This window comes from Sciurus carolinensis, chromosome 2, assembly GCF_902686445.1.
Source record: "Sciurus carolinensis chromosome 2, mSciCar1.2, whole genome shotgun sequence".
NCBI classification, from domain to species: domain Eukaryota; kingdom Metazoa; phylum Chordata; class Mammalia; order Rodentia; family Sciuridae; genus Sciurus; species Sciurus carolinensis.
In genome coordinates, this window is record NC_062214.1 from 194616181 (window position 1) to 194640324 (window position 24144).

The following is a 24144-nucleotide window of genomic DNA, read 5'->3' on the forward strand; positions in this document are numbered from 1 at the left end:
CTTCCTTCAGGACAGCAAGAAACCAGACTGTGACAACTAGAAAGTGTGTTACATGTGGGGAAAAGCCAAAGCAGCCTCTACAAACTGTAAAAACTGGCCATGAGCAAAAATGACCCCCATTTGTGTGACTACTGGGATCTGCAACCTAAATGAGCAGATGATCAAGAACTGGGCAACAGGTAACTAACTTGCACAAGATGGTGCCCCCACAGCTAGCATGGCAGGAATCTTTTGGATAAGCACATCCTGGGATACAGTGACCAGAGACGAACCTTAGGCTGACTTCCCCACAGTCACAAGGCAGTGCATGCATGTGGGGTCACCCTTACCTTGTCTCTCTGTTGTACCAAAACATCCACTAATGTTCATTAACTTGTGCCATCCCTTCAAATCAAGAAATGTGGCATCCATTCTCCCCCCAAAAACTGAGGCCCCTATTTAAGGGAAATTGGGGGGGAAAAAAAAAAAAACTTCTGAAAAAGAATCTTTTGGGAGAAATAATCAATTCTACTATATCTTTCTATCATAAAGAAGACACTGTATTTTCTGTTAAGAAATTACCTTCAAAGCACTCACACTCCTAACGTAAGGATCCTAGATTTCAGAACTGTGGAGCATGGAGATTGGAAGAGACCTCTGGGTTACCTGTGCTACCCTCGCCCCTCATGCTTTCCGTGCTGCAGCATCTAACCATGTGCAGCAGTTACAGTTTGTTACCACCACCTGATTCACATCTGGAAACCTGCAACATGTCCTCAAGGGCTGTCAAGTGCACAAGCCAAGGCCAACTGCTAGGCCCGTCCTGGCAGCCTGTTCAGTGAGAGGCGGTGCTGCCACCCCTCTTGCAGTCTGCTCACTTCCGTGGCAGTCTCCTGCTCTGCCAGTCACTCCAGGATACACTGTTTGCAAGTGCATCATTCTCTGGGACCTGCCCAAATCTTTGAAGACAGCTTTCATGTCCTCCCCAAGATCCTTTCTTCTCCAGGTTTAACATGCCCCTCAAGACATACTTCTCAAAAATGAACAAAACCACTTAGATATGATGCACTTGGATGGCTAGTTCTTAAAAGGTCTACAAAGTCCTTCAGATGTGCTTAGAGAAGAGCCCAGTTCAGTGGGACTCCTGCCTTCATGGAACTTACTAACATTCCTAAAACAGCTCCAGCTTTTCTATAAGAGAATTCATTCACTTATTCTGTGCACATTTCTTGAGTATCTAATTTGAAATACAAAGACAACTGGGAGATGGCCCCATAACCTTCAGGACAAGATGTAACCAACTAAAGCTGGACATTACATAAACTGATCTTTAGCAAGACAGGATGTGCTACATTAAACAACTGAATTTTTGAAGCTAACGCAATTTTCATGGTAACCATCGCACTATTTATTTCAGGATAACATTCTATGCTGCCAAAATGGTGTCATCCCTGTCATTTACTGTAGCAGTTCCCAACATGATCAACCTCCTCATAATTGCCTCATTTGGACATTTACTGAGTGAGCATTTTACACAACAGATATGATAAAATATTATCATGCCCCCTCAATAGATGAGAAGCTGATCCTTAAAGAGATAACTGATGTATGCAAGATGACACTCGGTAGCAATCTGACAAGCACACCTTGATGACAAATTTTACTGACAATCATCAAGGATTCAGCTCAAAACCAACATTTATGAAGGCTTCAGAAGTTCATTGCCTATCCCTAATGTTCAAAATAACAGTATTTTCCTTCAATAGTAAAACACACAGGGGTAAAGGTTTTCCCTCTTTGATCTTTTAAAAGTATAGAACTATTCTTTGCCTTGTCAAAATACACAGAAGTGGCCTCAGGTTCAATTTGGGACCAGAGTGAAACTTGCAAAGGAGCTTCCACCCAATCAGGCACATTTCACGTTGAGCCCTGCACTGCCATCCTTGCTGTGGGTCAAAAACCTGTACAGATCATTTAGGTGACCATGCTAAATATAATAATGCCAAATTATTACAACCAACAAATTAAAAAGTCTGGTAAATTACTAAAAAATACTTCATGATAAAGCAACTTTAATGATGATTCTTACTTTCTCTTAACTGCGCTGAATAGAAACTACTGATATGGAAGAATTGTGCCTCTTTTCTGAAATTGAAACTTTAAAATCCCTTGTAAGAACTTTCTATACCTTATTATATTCTAATTAAGTGTATTATTAAAAAATGGGCAGTGAAAGTCAAGACCAGATAGTAATAAACCTAAAATACTGCACATTTACTAAGAGTTCTATGTATATTTAATCGTTACTTGTCAACTTTTTTAAACAGTTCTTGTTTATCGACTGATTATCTACATTCTCTAGACAGTTTTTGGTCTTTAGAGAGTGAAAACATCTCTTCCTGCTCTGTCTGCTCTGCTCTCCCCGCTCTCCGCCCCATTCCTCAGGCTAGGCTTGCAAATATTAAAATTTCACTTTGGCTTGGTAATCAGTACCACTCAGAATCTTTTCAAACGCTTAACTTGAGAGTGTGCCTTTCTTCCATTGTCAGCCAGGAGGGTTTGGACTCACCTTGAGCTAGATAATTCATGTCTTGGAAAACACTTGAAATAAGAAGAAAAAAAAATTTCAAAATCTTAACTTTGGTATTAGAATTTGATTCATTATCATGTGAAATATTTTTTATTCAAGTTTACTTCAGGTTCAAATTGTTAATAACTATGTTGGTAACTGTGATCTTTTGATCTGTTTATTGCAAAAACCTAGAGGAGACTCTCAAATGGAAATGGGGTCTATGCAGTTAATCTCTGACTTGAATCACTAGGTGAATTTAACAACGAAAACCTGACTTTTAATAGACTAATAAGTTTCCGCAGATTAAATTTTTTTCATGACTATTTGACAAAAAAAGTAAACTCAGGTCTGGGGATATGGCTCAGTTGGTAGAGTGCTTGCCTTGCAAGCACAAGGCCCTGGGTTCAATCCCCAGCACCGCAAATTTAAAAAAAAAAAAGTAAACTCATTTTTTCACAAGTTGTTTACAAGCTGTCAAACTCCTTATAATAGAATATATTATAACTATATTATAACTTACAATTATATATTATATGTTACAACAGCAACAAAAGTGTAAATTATAGAAAATTTTAAGTGAGGAATCCTTAAATTCTAACTGGTTAACTATAACCCAGAATTATATTTAAGGTTAAAAACTTCTATGACTGTAGAAAGAGAAAAAGGATGCACAGAAAATTGAAATATTTTTCACTAATAAAAAATTAGTCCAAACATAAACGTGAAACTATAAGCTAAAAGAGAAAGCAAATAACTGGCCACTAGCAACTCCCAAAGTAACATTAGAAAGAAGACATATTCAACTGTTATATTAAAAATAGTTAATGTCACATTAATAAATGATTCCTCTTCCTCTCTGGGGCAACAGGAGCATGATTCCATTCTAGGACTTTGGTCCAGAGAGAGGAAACACACTTACTAGAAACTTCCTCCCCACCCCCAACAGAAGCACTGTGCACTGTAGCCAGGAGTAGGCGAGGTTTCTTAAGATAAAACCTCCCAGTGGAAGACACTCATCAAACCATACACAACAAAGATACAGTGTTATTAGTTACATTTCTAACAGCTACTTCAGTTAGTGAAAGTAAAAAGGAGACTATGTAATTCAAACATTTAAGAGGCTTTTAAAGTCTCAAAACTAAATTGACACCTAGTCAAAGTAATCAGAGGAACCCTGACATGGAGACAGTATTTTTACTAATATTTCTACTAAAATTCCACAGGGCACAAACTATGTACAATCAAGCACTCCCAACCCTCATCCTAGGGTACCATATCCAGATCCAACCAACTGTGGATCAAAATATTTGGAAAAAAAAATCTGTACTGAACACTACAGACTTTTTCTTTATCATTCCTAAACAACACAGTATTAACCATTTACATAGTGTCGACACTGTATTAGGTATTATTAGCAATTTACAGAAGATTTAAGTTTATGGGATGATGTACACAGATTATATGCAAATACTACACCATTTTATCTAAGGAAGAGACTTGAGCATCCCTAAGTCTGGTTCTTGGGGCAGAGGGGCTGTCCCAGAACCAACCCTCTGTGAATACACAGGGCCTGTACCTGAGTTTCGCTGGTTGCCAAGATACCTACTAAATTTTTACTACAAGCAAAAATGTGTTGTGCTGGTATGATACTTTCCCTAGCACTGTCACCCTTGCCAGTTTCTCTTCTGGGGCATGAAAGCATCGAGTTTTTAGGAGGCTGTGTAACTGTATCACAGTTCTCAAAACAAGTTTTCTAGTAATTGAACTTTAGAACAGAAAATTATTTGAATTCAGCCTTCACATTTTGCTCATTATCTAAAATTTTAATCATCAGTGAATGTGGCCTAAATATCCATGACCTGGAAGTGAAGCTCAACAGTACTTTATAGTGACAATTTCACTGTACTCTTATAGACAGAGAATAAACAGAAACTCTCATCCCTGCCGCTCATACAGGCATAAACATTTTAATCTTCAAGTCCAACTTCACTTCTATTCCAGAGGGGGGAGAAAAAAGCACAAAATAGCATACTGGAAGAGTGAAGAAAAGCGACAACCGTTTCAGCCTGTTCAGACCAGAGATCCACTTCTGATTTTTATTTACAATCTTAAATACAGAGGGAAAGGAGGGCAGACAGGAAAGTGGGAGTAGAGGCTCAAAACCCAAGGTTGTTTGAGATCCCAATAAAGAGGTTGTTCTGTACTCTTCTAAGCACTGCACTTTGCAAACTACTTTCTTAAGTCAGAGAAAAACTCATTCCCAAATTGTTGGAATTTCACCAAAATATCAATCACAGCAGACGCTGAGATTAATTTGATAAGGTGTGACTTCAAGCATAGTAGGTAAGCCGTAAAAGCACTGTATATCGTGGTTCAAGCAAATCTTGGCAAATTTCAAGGGTAGAGAGAAAAGTTGCCTTTATTTTACCATATTCTTGAAGTATATTCACTTAAACAGCTGCCCAAGACTATTACTGTTCAATTCAGATTTAAAATGTCATTAGGGTCCTTTCTGAAAAGACAAAATCAATCTATCAACACATTCTAAAAGTATTTTTGCTATTGAAACATCGCCCTTTATATTTAGAAAAGCAAAGTAGTATGCCCTAAGTGATTCTGAACGCATGCATACTTCTGAAACACTTAAATGTCTTCCTCCCGACACACCGCGGCGGAGGTGAGGACCCCGCAGCAAGTGGCTCACGTCACTAATCGACTCCTCTCCCGGAGTGGAAAGGAAGGAATTGGCGGAGTTGCATCGCTAAGCTGGAGCCACGAGGAGGAAGAGTTCAAAACCGGAATGACAAACTCTAAAGCACTGAATTCTTCTCCCTAGTATGGCACTGCGCGTGTGGACCTGGGCCAGGGGCGCGTGGGAAGAAAGATGACCTATTTTCTACGACTGCCTTTTTAACTGGGCAGCGAAGGGAGAGAGCAGGGACTCGTCCGCGGGCTCCCCGGTGGGCACCTGCGGCTCGGAGAGAGGAGCATAAAACCACACCATCTTCCCCCAGGCGGGGAGGACCGGAGGGAGGAAGGAAATGAGAGCGCAACCCGGGCGCACGCGGAGCCCGCGACCTGCGCGCGAGAGGGGTCCGGGCCCCACCCGAGGGCGGCGCCGAGGGGCCGGGGACAGAAAGGCGGCGCGGGGAACGTCCCCTGCACCTGCCACCACCCGGGACCCGGCTGCTGCCGACCAGAGTGTCGGCGCCCCCGCCCCGGCAGGCCTGGCAGGACAGAGACCCGGTGGCCCTCCGGCTCGCAGGCCCTCGGCGACCGGCCCCGCGCGCACCCTGGCCCACCGCGGCCGGGAGCGGCCGGCCTGGGCTCGGGCCGGACTCGGCACGGCCGGCTAGAGGGTGGCCTCGCGGCGCCCGGGCACGACAGCGCGACTGTCCCCGCGTCCGTGGGCCGCACGAGTGAGACCGCCGCCGGTGCTCACCTGTCCGTCCCTTTCGCGCAGCGGCGGCGAGACAGTCCGGTCCGGACCCCACCGTCCCGCCTCAAACCAAACCCCCAGGCCGCGGCGGCGGCGGCGGCCGGACGGGAGGGGCGGGACGGCGGCCTGAGACGGGCCCCGCCACCGCGGCCCAACCGGCTCCTCCCGCCCCCCCGGACCCCGCCCCCGGACCGCCGCCGCCGCCGCTCATTGGTCCGCGCCTCGCACGCCTGGGCGCGGGCCCCCCGCCCCACGCCGCCCAGCCCGCAGTCCGCTCCGGGGACCTGCGACAGCCATTGGGCTGGAGGCTCCGGGGGCAAGAGCGGCCGACTTTGGCCGCCACAAGCCCGGAAGCCACAATTGGCTGAACTTTGTCCCACATCCGAGTTCTGATTGGGCAATGGCACCTGGGCCCCGCCTCCGCGCCGAAGTTCCGTTAGCATGTTCGGTTGCTTCCGAATTCCCTTTCGCTGAGGGGGCGTGGCCTACGGAAAGGACCCTTTGGCTGGTTCCTCCTCCTGCACGCAGCAGCGGCTGATCCAGCCGGCGAGTGGGGAGGATCCTGGCGGCTTGTTCCGCTTTGGAGAGATATACTTTCCTCTGATTGGCTGATAGTCGACCGACTCTCACCGCCCTCCGGTCGTTTGTTTTTCGTCGCGAGACGCAGCGCGATGACGTAGTTCCCCGACATTCCACATCCAAGATGGCCGCAGTCAGCAAGGAGAGACGTCGCTAAGGGGCTTGCCTGAGGCGAGGGGTGAGTGACCAGCGGACCGCGGGCAGCGCCGCCCTCTTCCCGCGTACCTGGAGGTCGGAGTAGGGTATGGCCAACTGCCGCCATCCGCTGTGGGACTATCGCCTCCAGGATTCCGCCCCCCTCCACGAGCCGCGGGTGCACGTTGAAGTTAGCGGGCGACGCGAGCCTGCGGGGTGGGATTCGGGAAAGGGTCTGAAGCGCACGGGCGGCGCAGAGAGGCCTGCAGCACCCTAGAACTGGTAGCGGCGCTCGCCTCGGGGCGCGATTGGTGTTGGGGGACTTTCTAGCGGCGGGATGGGGGTAGGGGGCTTACACGCTCGCACACCGCCGCACGGCCGCAGAGGGCCCATCTCTCTTATTTCGTGGCGGGACGTGTCCACTGTTGGTTAGGTGTGAGATTTCGGAGATCGTTCCACACCCGCGGTGCTCCGACTTTGGAATTCGCAGAGCCATGGGGCAAGGGTGGGACTAGGAGGGAGAAGAAGGCACTTCCGCGATGAGGCTCCTTGCCCGGACGTCGTCCTCACCCACCCTCTCCTGGCTGGTTGGTTGGTTGGGCTTGTTATTGTAAGAGGAGGTCTCCTTGAAAAAGTTGAGGCGTACAGTCCAAAAACTCTTATTAAACCATTATCTGCACAGCGTTTGCTCGGTGACGCGCCCTAAATTTGGTTGCCAATTAAACGGAGCTTTCGCTAAGTCATCCGAGGTTAGGAACGTCTTCTAAGAGCCATCACTTAAAACTGGCTTTTTTTTTTTTTTTTTTTTGAGGCACAGTAAATATTTGTGTATTTCGACGTGTATCTCTTTACATCTAGACCATAGTGTCTTGCAATCGTAGACACACATTAAAAGTTTCTGTGAATGTTGTAAAAAATGAAGGCGCAGAGCTTTTGATCCCCAGCACCCGGAACACTGATGTTTAGCCAGCTATATTGCCAAATGAAAGAATGAATGGATGATGGTATATAGTACTGATAGACATTTTAGTTAAAAACAGCGTTCTTGGATGCTTATTTGTTAAGTCATCTTGACTGTAATTGCAATAATTATCCACGACTATTGGGTTTTTTTTTTCCCAGTGTCTACCTTTAGTGTCTAATTTTAGAGGTTCTCGTTTTAATTATATTGTGATGTATTATCCAAGCATATTACTTGATTCCAGCGAAAATCATAGTTAACACTTGTCCCACTTTGAAAGTTTAGTTTGCAACATCAAGCAATACAGAAACATTTTAATTGTTAATGAGGTTCTTAAATTTTAAATGCCATTTCTGAAATTGAATATTGTAAAGAAAAATTGGTCATATTTGGCTTATAAAATGTACAAGTTCATTTTAGGAATTTATGTGGGAAAGCCCTGAGTTCAGTAAGACTGAAAAGAAGAAAAATGTTTTCTGAGTTTTTATGTAAAATTGGGTTAAGAACAAAACAAGAGGACTTAAATATGTAATTAAGAAGGTTATAAAGAATATCTAACTGGATTAAATCTAATTCGTAATTTTAAGGTTAGATAAATTATATATCAGAGTAATTGCATATAAGACTGTAAAGTCGTTCATAGCCTTTGAGGAATCCTAAAAGTGTAGAGAACTAGGGTCTGGCATGTCTGTTTTCACAGAGAGCAGTTAGCTGACACTTGGGTAGAAGGACTTACTAATGATCTGTTTTAGGAAATTGTTGGAAGGACCAAAAAAGGGCATTTGGTAGTACTTGGGAAAGGAGAGCTAAGTCCTTTAAACCAGCAGAGCTTCCATAAGAAAAAGCCAGGTGACGCAAATAACATTTCCTTTTGTTATAAATTTGTTGACTGTTGGTAAATGAGAGATTGCTGGACACAAGTTCATTTAAGTTTCCTTAGGACAGTGAACATAATCTCGCCTAGTAGACCCAAGAAGTAAATATACATGGGATAAGATATAGTTAAGTGGATTTATGTTCTTTCAGATTACTAAACCAAAAATATTGATTAATAGATTGTTAGCCTGGAAGAGGGATCTTTAGAGAGACTGTATGGGGTTTTGGTTTTGCCCTTTTGAACAAAGGGCACTTTTTAATTATTAGCTAAATATGTAAGAAGCATGATTCTCAAGGTAATGAATGCACTCAAACTATTGAATGATAAGTACTCAGCATGTCAGATGACACCCAGAGTCCTTAAAGACCAAAACTGACAAAGTATGAACTTACTAGAAGTGACTAAATTACAAAAATTAAGTTGTTTCAGATGAGGAAGACCTGTCTTGACAAATATGGTTCTAAGATGTAATGTTCCATTTATAGAAACAAAGTAGTGTCTAGATTGAGGGACAGCAATATCTTAGTCTGAAGTAATACAGATTGTGCCTCTGCCATTTGCTAACTGTGACAGGTGGTTTCATGTCTCTGGCTCCATTGACTCCACTTCCTCAGTGATAAATTGTGAGGATAAGAAAACAGTTTGCAGGCATGCTGCAACTCAGTGGACTTAGGGTGGACATCTTACTGAATTTACTAGCCTTCCTCCCCCCTTATGCTGGGCAGATCATATGAAGTATAGTTTTTCTGTTTTGAAAATATTTAGGGGAAAACCTAAATATTAATACTGAATTCTCAAAACCATCTTTGGAAAATCATTAGGTTTCTTCACCCTCGAGAAAAGAAGGAAATGTAAAAATTATCTTCACATGTTTGAAAAACAGTCCGTAGAAAAGGAAAATGTATTTTCAAGACTTAGGAAGCTAGGTGGAGAGACAGTTGTTAAAAGGTAGATTTCATTCAGGTTTTTGTGTGTGTGTGTGTGCCATCTATATAGCAGATCTAGGAGATAAACATAACACAAAAAAATTCAAACTAAGAATAATACAAGAATTATGTGAACACCAATAGCAGCACCATAGGCTGCTTTCTAAACTAAGGTCCTATTAATAAAAATGTCTGAATGAAGGTTAGTAACAACTGAGTACTGCTATTAAAATAGAACTTACGTACTGGGTCAGAGAATTGTGTGGTCACCATTACTATTGTTGTCATAATTCTAATTATTGAAAATGCATTTCATATTTCATTATGTAAAGAGATATATCTAAAACACATTACCGGAAGGGGTGCTAAAACATCTTAACATGTTGCTCTTGAGAGATTTTCATTTTGTGGATCTCATAAATCTCAGTGATTTTCACAGTAATCACTGCTAATAAAATTTATAACTTCAGGACCTTGTGAAAAAATAATTGAAGAGTAATAGAGAAAGGGGTTATAGAACAGAGGTAAGCACTTTTTTCAGTAAGATGGATGCTTTAGAGGACTGTTACTATCTGTGTATGTACATTGATTGTACATTATTCTTATTTCATACATTGTTCTGTTCCAGTCTACTCGAGATATTTAGCATGGAGTTTGACCAGTGATAGCATAGTAAAACTAACTTGAGTATATTTGCAATGCATCCACTGTGTACTGAGATTCTTACCATCCCTATATCCTCCATAGTGGGTTAATCCTAACCCTTTTCCCTTACTCTGCCTCTTTGCTCTCTGCAGATGTCAATCTGCTTGGAGAAAATGGACGTACTCTGAGATCCTCTTTTAGGATTTACTTCCTCCTCCTTAAAACATTTCTTCTTATATCTTCCTCCATCTTTTTCTTGCCTTCTTAGAGAAAGAGCTTCCTTTCTCAAATTTTCTCACTGTGCTTTTTAGTATCCCTTGTCAGTTAACCCCCTCCTTAAGGTTTGGGTATCCTCCTCCAGTGATTCTTTTCCTTCTGACTGCAGACAGTCTTCGTTTTCTTCTACGCTGAGGGTGTGCAGGTCGGGGTAGGGGGACAACAAAAACCTGCCTTCAGCTGTTTCACTTTGTCACTTCTTTGAGCAAGAGGTGCCTCAGAAGAACTCATATCCTGTTCATTCCTTAAAACCCCACTTCTGCCCCACTGTACTCTGAAAATGTTCTTGTATTTGTTTATCCACTTTATTGAGCTGTAATTCACATTGTATACAGAACCACCTATTCAAAGTGTTTTTAGTATATTCAAAATTTTACAGACCCCACAATCAGTTTCACATTTCCTAATAACAAACCACCAATTTGAGTAATCTTTCCTTAATTTCTTGTCTTTTAATTTTTCTTCAGCATTTGTCACTGCTGACTACCTCTTCTGATTTAAAGTTGATATACTCTGGTTTCTTGTGTGATTAAGAATGCAAATTTCCCTACCTCTTTGACCATTCCTTCCCTTTCTTATCTGGTGATCCTTCATACAGGGTCATCAGAGTTCTGTTCGCAGACCTCTATTTTCCTCTCTCCAGCCCTCTGTCCTTTGCCATAACTTTACAGTTGCTACATTTACACAGACAAATCCTAAGTAGATATGTTTTCTAGATTTCAACAGACCCATTTATCTGATAGACCTTTCCATGCAATTATCTTTCAAGTTCTTCAAACCTCATATTTATAGAACCCATATTCTCCTTTTCTCCCCCATCAAAACCAGCTTTTTGTTGTCTTCTCCTGTTGTTTCTCTCTGCCTCTTCCCTAGAATGCAAGCTTCCTGTGAGCCAAACACCTTACTTGTTGTTTGTCCCTACCATGCTGTTGAGTTCTGACTCAGTAAATGCTCAGTAAATATTTGAACGAATAAGTACAGAGAGAACTTTTATATTAATGAATTTTAAAGTAGCATTTTCCCAGCTAGTATATCATAAATTACAAATGTCATAGATATTGATTCCTTTAGCCAGCTGGCCAGGTGCCTTCTGTTCTATAAGAATGTACATGACTATTTATTAATATCAAAAAAATAGAAACGTTTCAAATGTTCATCCACAGTGGAATGGATAGATAAACTGTATTATATCCATAGAATAAAATACTATAGCAGTTTTTCAACTTTGGCACTATTGATAGGTTGAGCCAGATAATTCCTTGTTGTGGGGGATTGTTCTGTGTGTTGTAGTATGTTCAGCAACATTATTAGCCTCTACCCTCTAAATGCCAGTAACCATCCCCCAGGTATAACAGATGTCCTGAGACATTTTCAACAGTCCTTCAGAACCACTGTTCTGCAGTGATGAGGGTAAATGAAACCTGCTTTATGGAACAGCAGGGTTGAATCACACACACACTGTAGAGCAAAAGAAAATGAATATAAAGCAGTGTTACAATGTCATTGCACACATCCTTCAAAAACAGGTAAAACTGGGAATAGAGGTTAAGATAGTTATCTTTGGGGCAGGGATGATAGTGACTAGGAGAGGAAGGAGGGGAACTTCTGGGAAGTTGGCAGTATTCCGATTCTCAGCTCAATGGTATTACACAGATGTGTTTACTTTGTAAAAATTAATAAACCACACACTTAGTAGTGCACTTTTTTTTGTTGTAGTTTTTAAACCTTACCCATACCCACACACGAGCAAATATTGCTCAGCTACTGAGGGATATGGGCTGGTGGTGGTAAGGAAATAAAGAGCCCTCTGGTCCCCTAAGGAATCCCATCTGATTTTTACCCCATAACTTGTTTTTACATTAAAGAATAGTACAAGGCCTATTTGTGTACCTATGGCCTGGACTGGACACATGTTAACATTTTGCCACTTTTGCTATGTGATTGTGTTTTAGCCGAAGTGTTTTAAAGTAGATTACAGACATCGTGACACTTCGTGTGAAATGTTAGCCTGCATCAACCAAGAATAAAGTCATTCTCCTATGTGGCAATATCATTATATAATATAGCAATAACATAATAATCTTCTTATCCCTAAGAAAATTCAGAGATTCCCTTATTATCCAGTTCATGTTGAATTTTCCCTAATCATTAAAAATTCTTTGTAGTTAAAAAAAATAATAAAAGGATCTGATTGAGGCTCTCATTGCATTTGTTATGCATCTTCAGCCTTTTTAAATCTTGGGCAGTTCCTCCTTACCATCATTTGCTTCATGACATTGACTTTTGTGTGTGTGTGGTACTGGGGATGGAACCAGGGACACACTACTATTGAGCTACATCCCAACCCTTTTTATTTTATTTTGACAGGGCCTAAATGCTCAGACTGCCCTCAAACGTGTGATCTTCTTTCCTCAGCCTCCCAAATTGCTGGGATTACAAGCCTCTACCACCACACACAGCCACATTAACTTTTTTGAAGAGACCAAGTCAGTTTTCTTATAGAGTATCCCACCTTCTGAATGTGATTAGTAGTTCCTTATGCCATTTAACTTGTCTACCCCAGTATTTACTGTAAAACTGGAAGTTAGTCTACAGGCTTAGTTGAATTTAGGTTAAGCTTTGTCCACACACACACCACACGTATTACTATGGACTCAGCTTTTGTTTACTATTTTACAGTCAAGTACAGGCATTTTTCTTTTTACTATTCAAATTTGTAACGGATCCAGTAGTCAACCTTCGTGAAGTCCTCCTGTGTCTTGGTAAACTACCTGATTACATCCCAAGAAGGCCCCTACCCCAGACTGGAAAACAACCTGCTCCTTTTGGAGGGAATGGTTTTGAAAGAACTAAAACTTGGTCATGGAATTGTGCCTAAGTGGAAAGACCTAAGTGGAAAGAACTGGGATGTATGTATATATATTTTAAGTGTGATTTATTTTCATATTTTCAATTAAAATTCAGCATTCTAAGTTTTTTTCTTAACCTGTTAACATTGTGCATGTATATTATTTTCTTTGCACAGAAAATCTGGTTCCTACATTAACATTTACATATTTGCTTCTGTATATCCTATAATATACAAAAAAGGGTTTGGAAATTCCAATTTTAATGCTACTACTGACAGTGTAATCAAGTTTAAGATTTATTTGAGGTTCTTTTTATCCTTAGAGTACATCTCACTGAGGATGTAACAACATCAGAAATTACCTGAAATAATTTTTCTATATAGTTAGGTTGACCATGGGTTTGACTTTAGGATTTTTTTTTTTAAGTTTTAGTTACATTATTAATACTTAAATATTTACATGACTGAAAAGTCAAAGTTAGAAAGGAACTTGGAAGCCAACCTGAAAGATCTCTCAGTGGCCATGGTGAAATAGTTTTAGCAAGAGGAATAATGGTATTATTTGTAACCCAAAGAATAAATACGTATAAGTCTATACTGACAAATGAATAAGTGAGAGAGAAGGAACAAATCTTTCTTATAAAAGAATTCTAAATAAATAAACATGAAGGAGCGAGTGAGATGGAAGATCATCATCACAACAGCCAGACGTCACCCCAGCTACTTAGGAGGCAGAGGCAGGAGGATGGCTTGAACCCAGAACTTAGAGGGCAGCCTGACAACATAGCAAAACCCCAGTCTCACACACACTGCACGCACGCACGCGCTCTTGCACACACACACACACACACACACACACACACAAACTGTTGCAGGGAGGATTCTTAAATGAATGCTAAAATTAGTGGGTGAATCTTTAAGAAAAAATGTATTTACATATTTGTTTGCATTGCAAAATATTTACTAATTACTATGGTGGTTTTAACATATGTCCACAAATTCTTTGGACTATGTTCCCTTATCCTCCAGTAAGGACCTTGGGCTGAATCTACTGACTGGCTTCTGAGGAATAGAAAATCAAAAGGGAAAAATAATAATTTACAATGAGAAAATTGGCAGACCCCATCTTACTCAAGTGGTCATGGTTAGCCTCAGCTATAAAGAGTCACCGATGTCACCTGTCCTCTGATATGATGTGATAAGGAGGACACTTAATCTTGTGGCATTTTTCCCTAAAACTCCATTCATGGGAAAAGAAATCAAGAGACCTGCCTGGTTCTCTCTACGTTCATGCGTTCTGACCACAGCATGAAAAACGAGGAAGACTGCAAACAGATTTTTGAAGAGACAATACCAAGGAAATATGGCAACTAAATGCAGCATAGCATCCATCCTAGGTTAGATTCTGGAAACTCAATCCAGTAAAAGCTGTAGTTCATTAATGTTGTACCAAAATTAATTCCTGAATGCTTTATGGCTTTTTGTAAAGCTACAGTTATTTTAAAATAAAAGGTTTTCTAAAAGCCAATGCTATATATAAAGATTCAGTGACGTCCTGTTCCCATCCCTGTCCTTTCTATCCTGGTCTTCCCCATATCCAATTGCTAACTTTTTTTTTAAGTTGGAAAAAAAATAGGGACCAAAAAAATAGCAATTCTTTCCTCTTCTTTCTTACCTAGATGTTAGCATACTGTATATAACTAGCCTGCTCTTTGCCGATTCTGAAAACCTCTCCAGTCCTATGGTATCATTTTTATTCTTTTTAATAGCCTCATAGATTGTGCCTAATTTCATATGCCATATTCCATTCAACTAGTTCCTTGTTGCTGAACATGTGGATTTGCCATTACAAATAGCACTACAGTGAATAATCTTGGGCATATGTTATTTTCATATTGGTGACTGTGTTCCTAGAGAAGATTCCTGGCAGTGGGATTGCTTGGTCAAAGAGCAAATGTGTATGTCATTTTGTTAGTTATAGCCAACTTACCCTCTGTGATAGTTGTACTGTTTTGTTCTCCCACTGGCAATATTTGAGACCACCTGCTTCTCCCTGACCTTGCCAACAGTAAATCGCCAAACTTTTGTATTTTTGCCAATACAATAAGTGAGAAATGTATCTCAGTAATAGCTTCTGGGGTTTTAGGTAACTGTTCCTCCACTCCAAGCACTGCCCAGTATAATCAGTATTGTAAACAAAAGTGTAAATTCTTAGGACAACCTTAGCTGCCCTTTAGGACTAGCAGGTGGGAAGAGGAAACCACTCAACTCTGCCATGTCACCTTTCCCATTAGAAATAAGGCCAGGTACACAGAGGAAATTAGGCTTCCAGATGAACTGGTGGGGCTATGCCCAGAGACGGCCACAGAAGTGTTTTCTGCTCACCAGACTAACCTGACTCCGGCCACCTCTTTTGGAACCCTTCTGCCCCCATGTTTGAAAATGTCTATTGTCCCTTAGCCACCTCACAAGGGATTTACTTGCCTGTTAGAGTGGCGTCTATATGAGCACCTTGTTTTTCTTTTCTCTTAGTGTGCAGCTTTTAGAGAATCTATTCTGAATGAAAAAAAAGGGAAAAGGATGAGAAATCTATTCTGAATGAAAAAAAGGGAAAAGGATGAGAGAGTGGGAACAACCTAAAGTTCCTCCTTCCTCATGGACCACCTCCTTCATCCACGCCCTCAGATTTCCACACACGTGCCTGCTTCACATTGCTCAGTTCATTTTATTCTTGGATGTGAATTAGGTGAATCCTATGCCTTTTACAAGCTCAAGTGCCTAGGTGAAATCAAGTAAACTACAAAAGGGAAAATTTGATAATAGATGGAAGAGAGGGATAGTTTTGAAGCATAAATCTTTGTAGGGGGGATAAAAACAGGCCTAGGTTCTACTGAAGAATGGAATCTAGACAACATGAAAAAATTTGTGTCCATCCATAAAGACAGAATGGGACTGGAGTTGTGGCTCAGTGGTAGAGCACTTGCCTGGCACGTGTGAGGCACTGAGTTCAATCCTCAGCACCACATAAAAATAAATAAATACATTGTGCCCATCTACAACCTAAGAAATATATTTAAAAAAATAAAGACAGAAAGGAAATAAGATATGCTTAGTTTCTTCCAGCATGTTGTCTCAATTTAACCCTTTATATTCAAGAGGGAGAGAAAATGATCTTCTAAGCTATCATGACATCTGGGATTTATTAGTATTAAAGTCACAGAGGGTGTGTGAATTGATTTTGGAGGGTAGCCTGGGCTTCTAACTGGCAATCAGTATAGCATAGTTTCTGTGGGGAATTTTGACCCAAAATCAAGTGCAGTCTGTGATTATAGATTGCCTATAATGATTAGGGTTACCTATAGTATAGCATCCCTTTCCAACTTTGTGTCTTTATTTTTCTCTTAGGATTCTAAAGTTTTCAGATAACCTCTTGGAAAGAACAAGTCTACTCCAATAAATGAAGGAGAATAAAGAAAATTCAAGCCCTTCAGTAACGTCAGCAAACCTGGACCACACAAAACCATGTTGGTACTGGGATAAGAAAGACTTGGCTCATACACCCTCACAACTTGAAGGACTCGATCCAGCCACTGAGGCCCGGTACCGCCGAGAGGGGGCTAGGTTCATCTTTGATGTGGGCACACGTTTGGGGCTGTATCCTAATTTTCCTTGGAATCTGTTATAGATAGGTTCCCCCCCACCACCAAGAATTAAGTTAGATTCTGTAGATAAATATCCAGTCATTTCTCTGTTCTAGGACAGTTGTTAAATATCCTTGTGGTTTTACTATTGTTCTGATTGCCTAGCTCTGCAGGGGTTTTTTCTTTTTCTGGTTCATCATTTAAATGTGTAGACTTAAACACTGAGCAACCAGCCCCCTGAAGGAAATCCAGCACCCATTAAGATCTCAGCTGAAGTGTGCCATAACAGGAAATTCCAAGTGCTAATTCTTATGTCAGAATCCTGACACATCAGATTCCCATCTGCTTGCTTTGCCATTGGTATGTTTGCCACTGACTTTGATGCTTGCTTTATTTTCTTTATACATTTAACTAAGAACATAACTTATAAAAATTATTGACTAAAGTCCTTAACTGGTACAACAGACACTATGACACCCTGGCAACTGGAATAATTTATTTTCATCGCTTCTATATGTTTCATTCCTTCAAGCAATTCCCAAGATATGTAAGTGTATGAATTTTGTCGTATTTCTCTATCATGTGTAATTATTACATTAATCTTGGTGGACTGATTTTAGTGTCTCTTTTTGTTTTATTTTCCAGAAAGGGTCGATTTTTATCTGGTAGATAACTATATATTTAAAAAATCAAGTTTGAACTTTGTCGAACTTTGTACATTAAAATCTTTTTTTACTCAAGTATTGACCATAGTCATATTGCACTTTGAAAGTGTACTCCCTTATTACCTTCCCAAGATAAATCTGAACTTAAGTGAGGCCATAGGAGAGGTATAGATACAGGGCTGTGGCATTCAAGGGGGACATTAATTACATGTTGGAGGGATCAGGGAACATGCAAGGGAGGAGGTGCTAGCAGTTTAAACTAAGTCTTAGGCATATAGCAGGTATAGGTGTGCCAAGATAGGCTAGGATATCAGTCCAGCCGAAACCAGCTCCCGCGGATGCAGGGGAAGGCATCCGTCAGGAATGGCTTATGAAACCCTGCATGGGAAGGTAGACAGACCATGGAGAGTCTTGAATGCCAAATTAGGAACATTGACTTTAGTAGGTAAAGAGGGAACTGGTTAAGATGAGGATAACAGAATTAGACTTAACAGAAAGGGCATTTTATTAGTTTATTTTTTGTTTGTTTGGGTTTCTTTTTTAAGATTTTCCTTTGATTTATATGCTTGCCTTCCTCACTAGTTTATGATTTCTTAAAGAAGGAGACAGTATCAAAATGAGCTTTGTCCCCTGGCAGAGTGACATCCAGTGTGATCCTGATTGTGTGAAGAGTGGCACATAGAAGCATAGGAGTGGGTCAGGAGAAAATGAAGAGAGAGCAGTTCCAACCTCAGTGACACAGGGACTGCAATCAGGTTAGGGCAGCTGGAGGGACAGTGTCTTGGTCCATTTGGGCTATAACAAAATCATTTAGGCTGGATCATCTGTAAATAACAAATTTATTCCTCACAGTTCTGAAGGCTGCAAAGTCCAAGAACAAGGGACTGGCAGATTCAGTGTCTGGTAAGGTTCTATTCCTCATGGAGGGCACCTTTGTGCTTTGTCCTCCCCTGATGGGAGAACAGTATTCCCATTCCTGAGGGGATCACCTTCCAAAAACCCCCTTTCTAGACTGCAAATTGCTGCAACTACTCTGGAAAGCAATATGGAGATTCTCAAAAAACTAGGAATGGAACCACCATTTGACTCGGTTATACTTTGGTATATACCCAAAGGAGTTAAAATCAGCATACTATAGTGATGCGGCTATGTCAATGTTTATAGCAGCTCAACTCACAATAGCTAATAAGCTCTTGAACCAACAAAGGTGTCCAACAGCTGAATGGATAAAGAAAATGTGGTATATATACACAATGGAATATTACTGAGCCATAAGAAGAGTGACTTTTTTTAGTAAATGGATAGATCTGGAGACTGAGTGAAGTAAGCCAATCCCAAAAACCCAAAGGTCGAATGTTCTCTCTGATATGCAGATGCTAACACACAACAAGGGTGGGGGGAAGAATAGAAGTTCATTGGATTAGACAAAGGGAATGAAGGGAAGGGAGGAGGGGCAGGAATAGGAAAGACAGTGGAATGAGCCCAACATGACTTCTGTGTTCGTATATGAATATACCACCAGTGAACACCACATCATGTAAAACCACTTCTAGATACTGCCACACTGGCAGTCAGTTTCAGCATGCAACCTCTGAGGGAACACACATATTCAGACCATGGCAGGAAGGAAAGAAAGTATGGGCAGGACATGCACTACAAAAGTTGTGCTCGTTCTTTTTGCAGAACAATGCTTATTGTTCAGGAAGTTATCTTTAAAATTGTAATATGAAAAGGAAATTCATTTCTGTGGGTTTTTTCTTATTGATATTTTCTTTTGTTTATGTGACAGTTTTGTTAAGAAAATTACTTTTTCCTCTTTTTCAAATTTACAAAGCCTAAATTTTTTTTCAGCTGTGTTACATTTCCTTTAGACTTTTAGAGCATCAATATGTTTATGGATGGCAAGGAGAAAGGTAGGAGAGAGAGGGACAGCATTGCAGTGAAGGTCAGAAATCCTGGCAACTGTTCCTGGGTGAGCTTTGCTAACAGAAATCATGAGCTTTCCTCTCCCTTTTAGGTGACAGGAGCTTGTTGTCTCTTTCTGGCTGGGAAAGTAGAAGAAACACCAAAAAAATGTAAAGATATCATCAAAACAGCTCGTAGTTTATTAAACGATGTACAGTTTGGCCAGTTTGGAGATGATCCAAAGGTAAGAACTATAACTTCCCGCCTTCAAATCTTGATTCCTATGATATGGTTCTTTGTGTTGACAATGGCCACAACCCTTGTCTGCCAGCCCCTTAAGTTCCTAAAAGGGCCTTATTTAGGAGGCACTCTGCTTTGTAAAACAGGAGAGAAGATTAGGTAGTGTTGTCTGACTGCCGAGCAACCATAGGGCTGTAACACGCATGAAGGGTCTGAGCAAAAGTCCTCCCCTTACCGTCAGCATGCCACTTCCAGGTGCAGCGGACAGGACAGGGTCCCATTTCCAGCTAGCTTCTGAGACAGAAGTACAGGGGCTATGGTGGCTTTTGGTTAAGAATGTTGAAAGTATCACTGTTGCAGCATTTTCAGACACCCCCACGGTTGACATGGCCATGCCATGTGTCTTGTCCTTTCCCAGCGCCAGACAGTGTCAGCAGATGATGTGGAAACAATGTACACGTTTTTACTTCTTTAAGTTCGACTGCTTCCACTTAGTACTATGCTTTTAGGTTTCCATCAGGTAGAATTATATCAAATAATCACACATTTAACTCCCCTTCTCAAGTGTAAGATCTGTGAGAGCAGAGGCTGCATCTGGGGCTAGTATAGTAGCTGGACTAGTGTTAGTAGATACTTGTTAAAAAATGACAGAAGAACATTATGGGGGAAATGCAAAATCACAGTTAAAACAGAGCCAACGTGACGAAGCCCAGCACCGTTGGTGTTCTTGTCTTCCCTATCTAGCTTGTTATCTCACATCAGCTATTCTACTCTCTGCCAAGCAGTGTTTATACATGTGTGTGTGAAATGTGTAGTCATTTCCTCATTCCTTTCCAGATTAAGAGAGGCCCAGAATGCTTTTATACCTAATGTGTTTGCAATTAATACTAATGCTTTGTATGTATTGTCATTGTTGGTAATACTTTCCCTTGGCTTTAATTATTAAGCTCACTAACATATTTACAAAAGTTGAAACCTGCTAGTACTCCTATTTACAATAATCAGAAATGCAGTTTTAAAAACAGTAGTGTAGCCATTAGAGAGTGTTTTCTGTGCCTGTAGGTGTTTGATTTTTACAGAGTAGTGAGGTCCTATATCCTCGATTTGACTAGTCTAGCTATAGGGACACGTTATGCTTTAGCATGGGACAGATAAACCTTGTGGCTCATGAGCCAGGGTTAAGGATAAAGTGTCATGCACATCTAAGACCAGGAAGGGTGCAGGCCCATGGCAGCAGCTGGTGTGTGTTGTCCCAAGGTGCCTTGGAGAAGGGCCCCTTCCCATCTGTACCCACTGTTCCATCAAATCAGGAAACCACGGCCCCATGCAGGCCCGGTGAAGCAGATGTTCTGTAACTAAGGCTTCGTGAAGCAGGAAAGGGGGGCTGGCCATACTGATTAGACCTGCAGGAGTGAGGAGCTCTGCCCCTTTCTCCAGCATGTGCAGTCTCAGACATGACATGGGAGGCAGGGGAGATGCTCTCCTTGGTAGAAAGGAGGGTAGTTATTGGGGGAAGCTGGGAAAGTAGTTGAGGGAAGTTGCGATTTGCGTGAAACTTTTTTGCCTAATGGTATAGTTTTATTATTAATTTCTCATGTATTCAGCAAATATTTGTTTTTAGCCACTTTATTAAGCACCGGACGTAAAACACCTGGCAAATGGACGTATTTTTTTTTTTTTTACTGTCATGGATTGTAGAGTTGAGTGGCAGGATAGGTGTTGATCAAATAATCATACAGATGGCTGTCTGGTCATGACAGTGGTAAATGCTAAAAAAAAGGAGAAGAAGAAAGATCATTGAAGGTGCTATTAGAACATGCTACCCAGGGTTCCAGTAAAGGGCTGCTGCAGAGCCTCCCTGAGGACAGGATCTGCAGGAGACCTGCAGTCACCTAATTGATTGACTATTTGGAATACAGATGCTCACTTTGTATGGGCCTGGGCTGTCTTATGATACCAGGTGGCCATAGACTGCAAACCACTGACACACTTGGAAAAAGATTATGTCTAAATTTGAAAGAAATTTGAAGCTTCTTGGAAACAAATGTTAATAAACAGTCAGAAAAAAAGGTAGCAGCCCGATGTTGTGGCACATACCTGTAATCCTAGTCACCCAGGAGGCTTAAGGCAGGACGATCCCAAGTTCCAGGCCAGCCTGGGAAACCTAGCGAAACTTAAGTCTCAAAATAAAAAACCAAAAGGACTGGGGAGGCAGCTCAGCGGTAAAGCACCCCGGGGTTCAGTCCCCAGTCCCAAGGGGAAACAAAAAAGAGTAGGATTTGTATATATTTATATGTTTTAGAGAGTTTTCATACGAAGATGCTTGGGAAACTAGGATAGAAAAACCTCAGTCTTGCCATGCCATTGGAAATAATAAATCATTATACGGTCATCTCTATTCTGTGAAGAAACACTGGACTTCAGGACGAAGGTCAGCCACCTGCAAGACTCCTCTTCCCAGAGTTAATGTGTTTGTGCAGCTACTAATGATGAGCGCTGTCATCCTCAGAAAGGCCTTTTCTCCCTTGACACAAACAAGCAATTCTCTCTAATCATTCTTCCCACAGAGTGCCTTGACTGTGTTTCACGTTGTCCTTAAGTGTTGGGCTGGAGAGCAGTTCAATTCAAGAAGTACCTGTTTAGGGACATTAACTAGGTATAGAGTATGAGAAAAGAGGAGATTCCATTTACAATGGCAGCAGTAAAATAAAATATCTAGGCCAGACCATGGTGGTGCACACCTGTGACCCCAGCAACCAGGGTGGCAAAGGCGGGAGAATTTTAAGTTTGAGGGCAACTGGCACAATTTATCAAGATCCTATCTCAAAATAGAAAATTAGAAGGACTGAGGGTATAGTTCAGTGGTAGAGTGCCCCTGGGTTCAATCCCCAGTACCAAAAAAAGAAAGAAAGGAGGGAGGGAGGGATATATATATATATTCTATGGTTAAACCCCATAGAATCCGTATGGAGGATGGGGAAGAAAACTTGAATATTAATAAAGGACTGAAAAGATTTTAATAAAATTATACAATCATTCAAATAGTTAAAAATCTTTATGTACCTTAGTCATTCTGTGTATTTAGTGAGTTCCAAATCAAAATACAATAGATTTATTTATTTATTTATTTATTTATTTTGGTTTAGTTTTAGAGTGATTACTAAGTAAAATCATACTAAAATCTGGATGGTGAGGAACATGTTAAAAACAAGAAACTTGTTTAAAAAGGAGGAATGATAATGAAACCACACCCTTCCAAGTTCCTTTGATCATGGTGCAGAAGGAGCTAAATGTACTAGTGAACGGAAAAATGTGTGTAAGTGCAAGTATACACCATATGGGTGTGGTTTAGACTGCATTTTAAAGAAAAGAAAAATGGTACTTTATTCAGTAGACAGTGCTGAGACGGTTTGTTTAGATAAGCGAAAACTTTAAACACAAAAATGATGTCCCCCATATCTATCTCTCTCTTTCTCTCTCCCTCTCTCTCTCTCTCTTTCTCTCTCTCTCTCTCTCTCTCACACACACACACACACACTAGCACACTAGCACAACTTACTGAGTTTTTGCAAAACTGGCTATCATAATCTCTCCTTGCTTCAAGTTTCCTATGAAAATCCCTTGGGTGATTACATTCTTTCTAGAGAATCTTGAAAGAAACTATAGTATTTTGAAATTATCAAGTAAAGATCTGTTTTGTAAAGGAGATTCATCATGCATGTTTGGAAATAGTTGACCTTTCTAAGGATCTTTGTTTCCAATATTTTTTAAGTTAATCATCTGATTGGCTTATCTTCCTTATGGTATGTTTTGAAAATTTACCACTGTCCACAAGCCTGAGTGGAGAGAGGAGAAAAGGTTAAAGAATACTTGTTAAAGGATAATTTGAAGAGAAAATAGATAGGAATGCTCACTTTTTTTAATGCTATTTGAGACCTGTAATTATAAATACCGTCCCAATATTCATTTTATTTTTAGGAAGAAGTAATGGTTCTAGAGAGAATCTTACTACAGACCATAAAGTTTGATTTACAGGTAGAACATCCATACCAATTCCTGCTCAAATATGCAAAACAACTTAAAGGTAAGCGGGGAAAATATTTTAAAAGACCTTTTCCAGCCGGTTATGGTGGTGCAGGCCTTTAATCCCAGTGATTTGGGAGGCTGAGACAAGGGGGATCGAAAGTTCAAGGCCAACCTCCAAATTTACTGAGACCCTGTCTCCAAATTTAAAAAATATAAAGGGCTAGGATGTAGCTCAGTGGTAGAGTGCCCATGGGTTCAATTCCCTGTATGGCAAAAAATACCTTTTCCATTCTGAAATCAAATCTGTGATAGTCTGCTTTCTATTCCTGTGTCCAAAATATACAGCAAGAGCAACTTAGAAGAGGAAAAGTTTATTTTGGCTCACAGTTTCAGAGGTTTAGTCCATGGTTAGCTGACTCCGTTGCTCTAG

The 24144-nt window shown here is 40.9% G+C and overlaps 2 protein-coding genes across 2 annotated transcripts in view; one reads left to right on the plus strand and one right to left on the minus strand.

The window, feature by feature from the left end:
- Setd3 (SET domain containing 3, actin histidine methyltransferase) overlaps positions 1-6158 on the minus strand; it is a 75836-nt gene extending 69678 nt beyond the window's left edge. The window contains exon 1 of the mRNA XM_047540156.1: positions 5994-6158. The gene's annotated coding sequence lies outside the window, so the exon portion shown is untranslated. The remainder of the gene's footprint in view (positions 1-5993) is intronic.
- A 388-nt stretch (positions 6159-6546) lies between these two features.
- Positions 6547-24144, plus strand: part of Ccnk (cyclin K) — a 28103-nt gene continuing 10505 nt past the window's right edge. The window contains exons 1-5 of the mRNA XM_047541388.1: positions 6547-6747; positions 16643-16891; positions 17344-17425; positions 19561-19692; positions 23667-23772. Of these exons, the coding sequence (XP_047397344.1) occupies positions 16695-16891; positions 17344-17425; positions 19561-19692; positions 23667-23772 (517 nt within the window). The 5' untranslated portion in view covers positions 6547-6747; positions 16643-16694. The remainder of the gene's footprint in view (positions 6748-16642; positions 16892-17343; positions 17426-19560; positions 19693-23666; positions 23773-24144) is intronic.